This window comes from Myxocyprinus asiaticus, chromosome 7, assembly GCF_019703515.2.
Source record: "Myxocyprinus asiaticus isolate MX2 ecotype Aquarium Trade chromosome 7, UBuf_Myxa_2, whole genome shotgun sequence".
Taxonomy (NCBI): domain Eukaryota; kingdom Metazoa; phylum Chordata; class Actinopteri; order Cypriniformes; family Catostomidae; genus Myxocyprinus; species Myxocyprinus asiaticus.
In genome coordinates, this window is record NC_059350.1 from 5,740,004 (window position 1) to 5,754,161 (window position 14,158).

The window sequence follows — 14,158 nt, forward strand, 5'->3', positions numbered from 1 at the left end:
CACTAATTGCAATTTTAAAAGTCACAGGTGTGGGAAATTAACCTTTAATTGCCATTTAAACCTGTGTGTGTCACCTTGTGTGTCTGTAACAAGGCCAAACATTCAAGGGTATGTAAACTTTTGATCAGGGCCATTTGAGTGATTTCTGTTATCATTATGATTTAAAAAGGAGCCAAACAACCATGTGATAATAAATGGCTTCATATGATCACTATCCTTAAATAAAAGACAAAATTTCACAATTTCTGCCAGGGTATGCAAACTTTTGAGCACAACTGTATGAAGAATGTTCACACTGCTCTTTTCCATACAACAGTTTATAGTGACCATGGGTGTCAAACTTTAAAAAAGGACTATAGAAGTAGCTCATGTAAATTGTTTGCAATATTCCTAGTCTTTTAAAGCAGTCGATAGATTTGTATGAGGAACAGACCAAAAAAGGAAGATTTTCAGATCACGTAACTGTTTTTGTATATTTAAAAAAAGCTGCATGCAGATTTTCCTTTTGTATTTCATGGAGAAAAATAAAAGCAAACGGGTTTGGAATGACATGAGGGGGACAGAATAATGACAGAATTTTCATTTTTGTTTGAACTATCCCAGTTTAATCCACAAACCCAGAACTGGAATCAGAGTTTTTAATCCCTAATCTCCAGTTTAACCATCACAGCTGATCCTTGATCAGTTCTTCAATTTCAAGATGACACTTGTATTCAGTGTTAATATTGAGTGAGCTACATAGCAGCAAAACTAGCAGCAGTCTTGTTAAAGTTACATCAGAATATAAAGTCCTTATAGAAATGGTCAAAATGACTTTATATGTCTTAAGGGATACTTAATGCTAATCATATGGACGGTTTCTCTCTCTCTCACACACACACACACACACACACACACGTGCCCTGTAACAGTCCAGTTGAAATGTTGTGCAACAGTTGTAGTTTGGTTGTGAAGGCCTCAGTGGTCCAGAATGCGAAGGTTTCCTGATACGATCTTGTTCTCTAGCATCGCTCCAGCCGGGATATCAATTCTGTCTCCATGATTAGCAATAATGATAACAGTACCCTGTTGTATAGAAAAAAAATTACGTTATACGTTATGTCAAACTGTACAACCTTTGTATACAATGTTGGTTTAGTCAATCGATAATCATTGCATCCTTTTATTGTCTTATTTCCTGGACTTCTATACCTTGAGAGTGACTTGTTTTCCAAAGGTAACATCTCCTGATACAGTCAGGTGATCCAATTCCAGCATGTCAGGAATGCTCTCAAACCTTTTCAGGAAGTCCCGAACCTAGAACACACACAAACACACACTTGCAAGGTTTAATAATTCAAAGCTTCTAACCATAGAAAGGATGTATTCCTTAAAGAGACAGTGTCCCATAATCGGATTGGCTCAGTGCTTACCTTTGTAAAGGAGCTGCCCAATTTGACGTGAGGTGTTGTGGGAAACTCTCTCTTGGGACTCATGGTCAAAGACCCCGCGTCCATGCTGTACAAGTTAGACATGACCAACAGGAGGTCAGAGGTGGTTTTGACAGGCAGGAAGCGGCTGCGAGGCACGTTGATGCCCAGCACGTTGTCAAAGCTCTTCATGGCAGCACCCACCGCAGTCTCCAGCTGAATCACATTCAGACCGCCATCTAGAGTCTGACACAAACAAACATTTCAATTCATTTACAATGCCCGAAATCACAAAGGAACTGAAATAAAGGCACTGTGAGCAAAACCAAGTGAAATGCCTTGCTTTCTACTGCCTACATAGGGAGCTGCCTTCTTAGGCAGCATCCTCACTGAAATGGAACCTCATATGTGACCGATTTGAAAGCTCTAAATAGGCAGCATCTCTGTGCATTATCCACCTTTTTCCTGAATGCGGAAGTGTTCCACAATTCATAATGGACGCCTGTTTCCGTTTTCCAGTCTCAAGCGTTTTCACTTGCATCGGTGTGTTCTTAGTGGATAATGTGATGTTTAGCGTCGCAATGACTTTTTTTACAGTGCCTCACTCGTCAAAGATTAAGGTGTGGGTGGATGACGTGAAGCTATGAACCAAAGTTAGTTACGTTGACATCATTAACTACTTTGCGTTGTTATGACAAGTTGAGCCTGAACTCATTTTTATTCCAACTAACACTAACATGGTTGTTGCTCTCCATCTGGATTGCTCGTATTGGTACAGTAGTTTCTTATGGAGAACGGAACCACAACAGTCCATTGGCAATTAGAATCATCATGCGCCGCCTAGTGGTTAATTAGAAAAACTGTGGATACAAACAGCACTTCTCATGCGAAGCACACGGTGACTCTAGAGTAAAACAGTTCATTTGTACATACACTGAACTCAATACTTTTAGATACTGAATTAACCTTGAAGGACACATGCGATGCTGCCTTAGAATTTGGCCAAAACAAATTAATTTCATTAGAGTCTGGCGTTAGCATGTTGCTAAGCTAACAACTGGATTCTCTAATAAGCATAAAAATACATAAATGTGTGCGTCAGAAAAACTGACGCAGTAAATAGACTATTTTTTAATACATTGAACTCTATACTTTTTAATATTAATTTTTCTTTGAAGAACATGTGATGCTGCCTTAAAATTTGGGACTAGTATCTTGCAAAGCTAACAACAGGATTCTCTTATAAGCATAAAAATACACTGAAATCGGGGGCCTGGGTAGTTCAGCGAGTATTGACGCTGACTACCACCCCTGGAGTCGCGAGTTCGAATCCAGGGCGTGCTGAGTGACTCCAGCCAGGTCTCCTAAGCAACCAAATTGGCCCGGTTGCTAGGGAGGGTAGAGTCATATGGGGTAACCTCCTCGTGGTCGCAATTAGTGGTTCTCGCTCTCAGTGGGGCGCGTGGTAAGTTGTGCGTGGATCGCGGAGAATTACATTCTATACGTTTTAATATTGAATTATTCAAGGACACATGCAATGCTGCTTAGAATTTGGCCAAAACAAATTGATTTCAATAAAGTTGGGCGCTAGCATGTTGCTAAGCTAACAACAGGATAACATCTGTATTCTCTAATTACACCGGACACAAAAATATTGAGTAAAAAAGTGAATTTTTAAATACAGTACATTGAACTCAATACTTTTCAGTACTGAATTCTCCTTGAAGGACACATAAAATGCTCCTTTATAATTTGTCCAAAACAAATACGTTTCAATAGAGTTTGGCGTTAGCATGTTGCTTGGGCTTGTTACCTTGGGATTCACAATGATTTCCATGTCCATCGCGTTCTGTTCGTGAAGTCTTTTAATGGCCGGTAGGCTGATCCACAGATTGTTGGTGTTGAAGATCTTGAACTTGGTGACAGATTTAAACTCATCTACATGAGCTTTGGGAACCTGAGCAATCTCCAGCAGCCTCAGTTTACCATCGTACTGAGTCAACGTACCACCCTGAAACAAACACTGCCAGTGAGCTTTAAAGGAATAGTTTATAACATTTCAGGAATTTTGTCATCATTTACTCACCCTCATGTCGTTTGGTTCAAACCCATATGTCATGTTTGGAGAATGTTTACACTGTTTTTTTTCCATAAAATGAAAGCAAATATTGACCAGTGGCTTCTAGTTCTAGTTCCTGAAGTGTCATAAATGTAGACTCTTGTACTATATTTCAAGTATTCTGAAGATATACGACGGTTTAATGAGAGGAACAGACCGAGAAATCTCATTCGCGAATGGTCAGTTTATCATCTGAGAACATCAAACATTGAGTGATGCGTCTTGGCGTGATATTTTTGACTATATGAAACTATCAGTGACAAACAACTTAAATTTCAATCTGTTCCTCTAACACAGATATTGTATGGCTTCAAAAGAGACTGTATATAGTCTTATGGACTACTTTTATTGTACATTTACTCTGCTTTTGTGTCATTTTTTTAAGCTTGACTGCCCCTGTTTACTAAATGCTTTCATTAAAATTGAAAACTGCTAACCTCCTTTAGCAGTCAAACAGGTTTGGAATGACACTAGGGTGAGAAAATGACAGAATGAGCTTCCTTCTTTGTGAACAATTGTTTTATTTTAATATTAAATCTCTAATTGTTTTGAAAATTCCTAATGTTTCATTCATTCATTCATGTTCACTTCCTCTGAACGTTTCGAAGACAAGGGTAGAATTTAAACTACCTTGGCATGCAAACCTCTCCCTCCCCCTCACCTTCACATCAGCTCTTGTCTTATCGGTGACCTCCATGACGAATTCGCAGCGTTTGCTGCTCGGCTGGCTCACCAGGTGGTTTAAGATATGTAGGTCCACCGTGGCGCCCAGATTATCAATGTTGGACACAAAGATGTACTCCTTCCCATCTGCAATAAGCTTGTCCAGCACACCAGAGTTGAAAAAGCTGGCGTAGATGTCTCCATGCCCGGGCGGGTACCAAGCTTCTTCGTTCTCACCCGTCAGGCCCATGTTTGTGGCCATGGGCAACAAAGACTCCTTATTGATCCTGGGATACCTGTGTCGATAGAAGTGAGGAAAGGTTAAAACCGAAAAGGTCTTAGCACCGTGGCCTAGCGGTTAGAGTAGAGTACCTGCTCTGGTTGAAGGTGTGTATCTTGACACGGTGATGTGTGTATTTTTGCAAGATCTTCTTGGTGTCTTCGTCTGTGTTAAAGGAATTCATCAGCACTAGAGGAACGTCTGCATTATACTTCTTATTTAAATGCTGAAAGACAGAGAACGCTATTTAGCCAACAAAGATCTATTTCTTAATTATTTGATTCATTTATAGTTGAACAAGGCTAGAAACGCTTTCAAATCAGAAGTACTCATGAATATACAACTACATCAAGAAGTGCTAGTAAGAGGTGGGGATTTTGATTCATTCCATTGAATCAAGTCTTTTGAATCTGGATTCGTTCAGATTCATTCACTGATTCGTTCAATTACTATATCTGCAAATGTCTTGTATGTGTTATAAGTGAGTCATAGAATCATTGATTCAGTCACAACCGAAACAATGGAAATAAACTACAACTGTTCGTTCACTTAAAAGGTTCGTTCAAAAAAAACATTCATTCATGAGCGAGACGCTACTATTGCCAGTTCATAATGGTTAAAAACTGCAGAACAAATAGCACTGCAAGAGAAGGCAATCAGGTTTTACTGATATTATGCAACTTTGGGGTAAACAGTCATTGACACAGACGGAAAATCTTTACCAAGGTCTGAAACCGCAAACAGGGTCTTACATCACCTTAAACAGATTGCATATAAGCCAGAGAAATGTTTGACCAGATGTACAGTAGGTAAACACTGCTTGCCACATCACCCACTTTCCTGAGTCCCATACAATACTATCATTCAGTTCTGTTAAATTGTAAATTTTATATGCAGGAACATTCACAATTTTTAATTATAACAATATAAATGTAAGATAATATCAGTCAGCATTGTCACCATTACTTAGAGTCCTGTTTGTGCTACAAACAGTTCATTTTATACACAGTTTGATTACAAAAGAGAGAGAGAGAGAAAAAAAACACAATATATAACCAAAGTGACTAGGGATGTCAAAAGTATCAGTACTTTGGTCGAGCTGATACTAAAAATACCTTAAACGCAGACAGTGAGCATAAATAAATGACGCTATCGGTGGGCTTAATTCATTCTTAGTAAATTGCCCAGTGACTGTGTAAACATAACCATTGTGATGTAATACCTCGATCTGCTGTACAGTCAGGTCCAGGAACGTGTTTTCATTGCGGACGCTGATGAGACTCTTGGGTCCTTTGCAGCCCATGCTGGTGCCTAGACCTCCATTGAGCTTCACCACAGCTAGTTTATTAAGACTGGACGCCACATCGGCAGGAAGACCCTTCAACTTGATCTTCTCATAGGGCTGGATCTGTTAAAAAAAAAAAGAGAGCGAGAGAGAAAAAATCATTTGAGAGCAGAGAGAGAGGTTTAGTCAAGATATATAATTTAATAATAATCTGACTCATTCAAAATTGAACTAGTCCAGATAGTATGGCTTCAGAAGACTTAAAATATAGTGCATGAGTCTTGAGGACTACATTCATTCAAATGTAATGGTACTTTTTTTTCCTTTTTGGAGCTTGGCAGTAAAAATCACAATCCACTTTCATTGTATGGAATAGAGCAGCTTGAATGTTCATCAAAATAATTTTGTATTGATGAGGACGAGTAAATAAAGACAGAATTTTAATTGAATCCATAGTACTTTAATGTGTTGAAGATTAAACACTGAGCTTTGGAAGATGGTCTGAAACAAGAGACCTTACAAAAGTATATCATCCTCTAAGTCTAAATGAACGCATAGTTTATCTAAAATATGAGCTGCTTTGATTGATCTCAGTCTGGGTGAGGTGTGCTTTTGATAAGTAAAGAGCTTTCTGCTTCTAACTGATGTAGACTCACCAAAAACCTGCACACACAACCTTTATTAGATGAACAAACCATAAATCAAAATAGCACAAAGTGGTCTTGTGTTTCGGGTTTCATCACAGCAGCAACTGTTGGATTTGTTTTGCAACTGTCAGGTCAGAAGTTCAATATCCAAAGACACTTCCCCCAGGAACTATAAACTCAATGGATCTAAATAACTTAAAGGGTCATTTAATACAAAATTTTCAGCATTATGTTTCTCCCTGAGGTCTACTTAGAATGTTAGCCATGTTTTTGTGCAACTTGTTTTGGTCATATCACCCCCAGTGGTCAATTTAACAAAAGTTTGAAGGCTAAGAGTAGATTTACCATTATTTACAGCAATTTCACTTTTAAACTGCAACCAAACCAACTGAAAAAACCTACAGTAAAATACTAAGTAAATATGCAAAGATAAGGAGTGTGAGATAATGGGTCACTTCCTGATTGCCTTCTTTACCAGAAGATTAATAAATGTTTTTTAGGGGAATGGTGTCGAACACCAAATAAAATGACAAATTTTGTGAGGTTTGGTCTAAATATCATCCACACCAATTTTTGTGAGGATTCAAATAATGTTGTAGGAGGAATCACAAAAAATGCTACACAAATCCGTTCAAAATGGTTGAAATGCTTATGGTGAACCTTGAAAAATGGTTAAACACAGTATTCTGCAGGCCCCAACAAATACAGGGAGCAAAGAAGTGGAAAAGACAGTAAAAAATAAAGCTGTATGGAAATAGAATTTAAATTTTGCATGAGGAATCAGAAGAGATACAATTTGGTTCAAATGTTTATTAGCTACAACCTACATAAAATTTGGACTGTTGGTGGCGCTAGACTGTAGGTTTGAGCGACTGGCCCCAAAATTGGCACCAGTATTATTGAGATACACACTATACATTGTGCCAAATTTCATAATGTTTTACCACATGGGCTGCCATATTCTCAATGTACAATAAACCCTTATTTACAATAAGAGGGTCAAGGAAAATTGAATTTCTTGTTCTTTAAATTTCCCCTTTAAAAGAAGAACACCCAAACGTACAGAAGTACAGTAAAGACTAAATGAGAATGCGTTTGGCTGAAGGATTTCACTCCAGCGTGCTTGGAAAAATGACAAGACTGCTTATTAGCCCACTACACACAAATACACACTCTTTCAGCACTCTGATCATCCATCCAACCAATCAGCACTTCTAGTATGTGAATTGAGATGGTGATTGAAATAGAACTGAGCCATTGAGAGGGCATGTTACACTTAAGCACTGATCTAGAAGCAGTCGTGACATTTATTTCGTCCTGGGTTGAATGAGTCTTGATTTATTGGAGCTGATTTCAGATCATTTGTTCTGGATTACTATGTGCTGTAACCTGAGTTTCACAAATGGCTGTGTGCTTGAATAGAAATGTCAGCCAAGGTTGTGGGATGCTGGAAGTGTTCTGCTATTCATAGTTTAACCTTCAGTGTGTGAGTATTTGTGGATGGGCCGTGGGTTATTTTGGGGAGGGGACCAGAAGAGAAATGTCACGGACTTAATAAACTGCCCACAAACACAAACACCTCCTCCTGCCCCTCTCTCTCTCTCTCCAGCTATATTGACTTTCACTCTTTCTCTCCTTTTTAAGGTCCCCAAAAAATTTAAATCTGAGACCAAAATTTGGAGGTATCATTTTTAAGCTACACTGCTCAGCCCAAGTAGTTGCACATGGAACACATGGAAGCATGCGTTCATCTGTCTTACCGAGTCTTCAGGTGGTCTCTGGATCTTGGCCCAGTCTACAGAAGGTCCTTTCTCCTGAAGGAAACGGTGAAAGAGTTTTGTGAAGCCCTCAAAGTCCTTCCTGGAGATCTGCAAGAGACACAATTCACACAAATCATTAATTACAAATCAAGTATTTACAATTTTTATACATTCTTTGGCTTGGTAAGATGTTGAGCTCAACATAATTTGTGTTATTTAGTAACAAACCGTGAAGGATGGTCCTGGAGAGTTGACATCTATACTGATAGAAAGTATATACTTTAATAGAAAGAATTATTTAATATAAAGTATTATTCACATTTACATTTATTTTCTTGGCATAACTTTCCCAACCAAAGTGACCAACAAGACGGTCAGTACGTTTAGATGCACTTTGATTTCAGTCAGACTAAAACAATGATTCGTCTTTTTAAATCATCATGTAAACGCTTTAGTCCGACTGAAATTGTCCTTTTTCGATTTTCTGAAGTCAAACAGACCTAGATAATGTGTTTCGTTAATTGGACCACAGTTGGCCTTGGAAATGTGACATTGCATAAGGTTGTCGAAACAATGCCATGATGAATGCGCACCGTAAACAAAGCTAAAGGTGGTCCAACGAAATATTAGAGTATCTGACTTTTTTTTTGGCCAGGCAGGGTATATAATGTCAAATCATAAAAATAAGAAAAAAAAAAGTACATTTTTTTCAGTAGTTTCTTAAGCTGGGAGTCTCAGAATGTATCATAATCTATATCATACATTTTCTTTTTAAAATTCTTTACAATGATACCAAACACTTGACCCTCTCGAGTTAAAAGCCTTTAATTTTGGGTATGCCACTAAAACAGGACATCTTTAAAAACACCCTCAGAGCTAAAGGGGTTAAAAAATCTAGTATAAAACACATTTGCCAATTAAGTTCTTAGAAATGTAATCTTTTTCATGTTGGTTTCATACATTTTTGAAAAAAGGTTTATGCAGTTTTCAACAAATTTGAAATTCTGATTGAATGACCCTAAAACTTTCTGTAAAAAATATTAAAGATTTTCTTTACACACTGAATAGTATTTTCCAAGGTATTTTTTATTTTTTATTACTGAACTTCTTTGAATGAACTTATAATTAAGTTTTCACCAATTTAAAAAACAAAACAAACAAAAAAAACATTCTGGACAGTTACACCATCTTAAACCAATTTTGTTTTTTTGTGCATTTAAAATCGTTTAACGCACACCTAGCCGTGGATTATACCGCTTATACCATGGTCACTTGCTAGCATTCATTAGTTAAAGCTGTCATAAATTAATGCAGCACAAATTTTGACTGGAAGAAATATATATATAATTCAGAAATTAAAAACATAAAATCAAAAAAGCTGTATTCAACTCATTATCTGTATGAATTGCATTTTTAATGTATTTTTTTTAATAAATTAATTTGATCACAAAAACAAATTAGCATTATGTCATTAACATAATTGACCCTTGAAACAATGTAAGTCTATGGCATGTCCTCATTTAAATAGGTAAAAGTGTCTGTGTATGCATGTGGTGATAGATTTGGGTACATATGTGAGCTGGGGGAAAACACAGACATGCAGTCAAGGACAGCAGCAGCACTGGTGGGACATGTTTGTCACCTCCACTCAGAGGTGCAAAAACCATATATGCAAGGTATGCAATACATAGGGTGGCGCCAGCGGCTCACTAAAGGTGGTGCAATCGGCCTCCTCCACCCCTCCAACATCAGCCCCCCCCAAAAAATTTTGTTTTGCATACCCGCTCGGAAATGTGTATTTGCGCCCCTGCCTCCACTAATCACATAGTTTGCAGAGCAGTAAGTCTTACCTCCACCTCCGGTGACTTTGCAGTGGCCAGAAGTTTCTCCAGCTCTGTGTGCATTGAGCACTCATGCTGCAATCTCTGCTTCTCCTGAAACTCTGTCATACCTGCATTAGGGCCACCTCTATACAGATCTACACATAAACACAGGGAAAGAAAGACAGCATTATAAAACTGAGTTTGTGGGGAATACCTATAAGCCCTTGCGCTTGAATAATTTAAGCATGTTTGTCTGGTCAAAACAAAGGAATTTATTGGGGCATTTAATTAGTTGTTATTAAGAATTCGTAGAGATTTTAGCTCTTTTTAATTATTATTGATGTTGTTTTACTGTAATAAGATATTTTGTGTAAAGTCAACATAGGGTGATTATTGTTACCTTTGGTGTTCAATCCATGTAATTTTCCCATGAGCAAATGAATGTGTGTAGCTGAAGTGCAGCTTTATTTGCACTTCTTTGGGGAATCAATTGTTTAATGACTGACCATCAGTCGTTATTTTCTTTAGAGTCCATTAATTTAGGTAGAAACAATAATATTAAAAGTTAATTTGAAACCACATATGCTACAGATATTTCATGTAACATACCTTTTTAGTAAATAAAGTTGAATGAACTGATACATTTGTAGCTCTAACAAAGATTTTCTAGTTGTGCTGACATAAAAAGGATTAGTTGAATTTACTTAATTCAACTACATGATGCGAAAAAAATGCTACATACATATTTTAAGTAAATCCAACACTTTTGTTTTCAGTGTGGTGTGACAAAATACATGTTAAAAGTACAATTCATATTCATATTATTAAAATTGCATGCATTTTAACTGTTTAAATTTTTTTGAAATGTCCAAAATGGTTTTAGATTAAAACATTAAATTATATTATATATATATATATATATATATATATATATATATACATATATATATATAAACACCATATCGCACTAGACGACACAGCTTGAAAACGGCTTGAAAATTTATGTCAGCCACTCAGAAGACACTTAGGACATTGACTGCCTTTGCTGGTGTTAAATTAAAATTAAATAAGTTAGGTTGCATCAGTTTTCCTGTTGGCACATGCCACTTCCTCCCAAATTACAATATCAAAAATGCAACACAAAGAACCATATTAATACCATAGTGTTCTATGACATACATTGTAGAACCATGAAATACCATGACAACCATGATATTACTGTCTGATACCATCACTATACCATGGTACAAGAGAATTTTTAGGCATGAATAAACCAATTACCAGTGACAAAAGACATGATCAGGAACTTTTTACGAAGATAAAAAAAAAAAAAAAAATCCAAATATATAATAATCCTGAATGGGTGTCAGCAACGCAGAACGGTCCAAACTGAACTCTTTTCTTTCTATGTTTCTGGATATGGGACTGCCGATCTACTAAAACGAGACTCAAGTGCTCATCCGCAACTGAACCGAACCCGACAAGAGCCTCTGTGAAGTCAGATGAGATTTCAGTGGGTCTTTGCGGGAGACAGACCGTCATGCACGGGACACCCGATCGGGGCTTTGTAACGCACCGCTGATGGAGACGCGCAGAGAGAGAAAGAATAGTGCAGATCCCCTTTAATAAACTCCAGCACTGCCCACCCATCACGTCACGACCACAGGAAAAAGTAAATATGCTCGGAAACGGTGGAATTATAAACTGCTACATGACGTGCAACACGCACTGTGCGCTTCAAGGGGCGTTCACACAGTGGACGTATTTTTGCATTCAGCCTGCGCTTTGGGCGTCTGAAAAACGCAACACTCCTGCGCGAGACGCTGAGAAAAAAATAAAATAAAAATAAAAAAACACAGGGCGACGCGGTCAAGGACGTCCTCTCGACGTCTGTCTAGCACGTGTTTTCTCAGGTAAAACAATAGGAAAACCGCACATACGGACGCAAAAACGCGTTCTGCGTGGTTTTAGTTTCACGTCTATTGCGTTCCGTTTGTGATATTTAAAATATATATTATATATATATTATTGTAAACTGCTAACACATGTCAGACGACGTCTTTGACTGTTGCGTCGCGTCTCACGCCATGAGCATTGCGTTTTTAAAGGGGTAGTTCACCCAAAAATGTAAATTCTCTCATCATTTTCTCACCCTCATGCCATCCCAGATGTTTATGACTTTCTTTCTTCTGCTGAACACAAAGAAATATTTTTAGAAGAATATTTCAGCTCTGTTGGTCCTAACAATGCAAGTGAATGGGTACCAATATTTTGAAGCTCTAAAAAGCACATTAAGGCAGCATAACAGTAATCCGTAAAACTCCAGTGGTTTAATCCATGTCTTCAGAAGCGATATGATAAGTGTGTATGAGAAATAGGTCAATATTTAAGTCCTTTTTTTTTTTTTTACTATAAATTCACCTCCCTGTCCAGTAGGTGGCGATATACACGAAGAATGTGAATCACCAAAAACGAAGAAGAATGTGAAAGTGGAGATTGATGGTAAAAAAGGACTTAGAAGATGGATCTCTTTCTCACCCACACTTATCATATCACTTTTTTTTTTCACCCAATTTGTAATGCCCAATTCCCAATGCGCTTTTAAGTCCTCGTGGTCGCATAGTGATTCGCCTCAATCCGGGTGGCAGAGGATAAATCCCAGCTGCCTCCGTGTCTGAGACCGCCAACCCACGCATCTTATCATGTAGCTTGTTGAGCGCGTTGCCACGGAGACATAGCATGGCATCCATGCACAACTCACCACACGCCCCACCGAGAACGCACCACATTATAGCAACCACGAGGAGGTAACGCCATGTGACTCTACCCTCCATAGCAACCGGGCCAATTTGGTTGCTTATGAGACCTGGCTGGAGTCACTCAGCACGCCCTGGGATTCAAACTAGCGAACTAGCAAACACCAGGGGTGGTAGCCAGTGTCTTTTACCACTGAGCTACCCATATCATATCACTTCTAAAGAAGTAAGGGATAATACACGGCTATGTGTGAAGTTGTATCCCGCTTATACCATGGTCACTTGCTAACATTGATTAGTGAATGCTCTCATTAATTAATGCAGCACAAATTTTGACTGGAAGAAAAAAATTAAGGTTAACTTCATCCAGGTTGTTAGATCTAGAGTTCTGTCCATTCTAAATCAGACACAGAGATAAAGTAGTGCGATAATATAGTTTTTTGGAGACCAAACACTCCTTAAAAACTGTTCATTTAAATAGTCAATCCAGAAATAATAATAGCTACATAATGTAGAAGGGTTGGCACTCCTGAAAACATGTAATATTGAATTCCTATTCGTTGTCATTTTCACATTATTGAGGAAAAAGCGCCGTTGCTGATGTGACAGTTGCAAAAGTTGCACTTACTGTTCATGATGTGGAGAAAATCATCCAAAACGCTCTAATCCGGTAGACTTTGACCTCTGAGACATCCAGATGGTATCCATTAAGGCTGCACAATTGACTGAATTTAGAATAAAATCGCTATGTGGCGTTGCTCGATTTCAAAACAGCAAATGGCTGCGTGTTATAAAACAGTCACCATTTAGAGCTTCAGTCAGCGATGTGTGATCGCAGGGCGCCCTCTATAGGCACACATGTCGAGTAAAGCAGCCATTTTAAATGAATATTTATCATATTACAATATACATCATCTTGCCGGACAGCAAAAGACGCATTTGATGGTCCCGGTTACCTTCTCTCCACCCAGCGTCACAGTTGATGTAAAGATGACACTGCATGACTTGATGATGTTGTTTAGTGACGTGATAGTTAATCTCAGCTCCGATACTACGTTCACGGCTTGAGTTCATTTGAACAGAGGCATAAAACTCTCGTAATATGTCATTATGGAGAACAGCGAGTGATTAAAACTGACTGGAACTACCTGTGCATTCAACGGTTTAAACTGCACACATTCCAGCCAATCAGAATCGAGTATTAGAACAGACCATGGTATATATAGAATTAACCACTGGAGTCTCATGGATAACTTTTATGCTGCCTTTATGTGCTTTTGGACTCTCACTAGCATTGTTTGGACTTACTGAACTGAAATATTCTTCTAAAAATCTTTGTTTGTGTTCATCAGAAGAAAGTCATACACATCTGGGATGGCATGAGGGTAAGTAAATAATGAGAGAATTGTCATTTGT

The 14,158-nt window shown here is 38.1% G+C and overlaps 1 protein-coding gene across 1 annotated transcript; it reads right to left on the minus strand.

Moving 5' to 3' along the window:
• Window positions 1–576: 576 nt before the first annotated feature.
• Window positions 577–11,622, minus strand: LOC127444054 (UTP--glucose-1-phosphate uridylyltransferase-like). Its single transcript, XM_051703217.1, has 10 exons — window positions 11,268–11,622; window positions 10,014–10,141; window positions 8,164–8,271; window positions 5,694–5,879; window positions 4,564–4,697; window positions 4,190–4,487; window positions 3,223–3,420; window positions 1,413–1,655; window positions 1,192–1,296; window positions 577–1,065 (listed from the first exon to the last, which is right to left on the minus strand). Exons 1-10 carry the CDS (start codon window positions 11,281–11,283, stop codon window positions 958–960), a joined length of 1,524 nt encoding a protein of 507 aa, XP_051559177.1. The 5' UTR covers window positions 11,284–11,622; the 3' UTR covers window positions 577–957.
• Between the last annotated feature and the right edge of the window lie 2,536 nt (window positions 11,623–14,158).

Coding starts and splice junctions, on each gene's coding strand:
- LOC127444054 (XM_051703217.1), bottom strand. Junction 1,297..1,412: donor TGGGCAGCTCCTTTACAAAG/GTAAGCACTGAG, acceptor TGTGTGTTCTAG/GTTCGGGACTTCCTGAAAAG. Junction 1,066..1,191: donor GAAAACAAGTCACTCTCAAG/GTATAGAAGTCC, acceptor TCTATACAACAG/GGTACTGTTATCATTATTGC.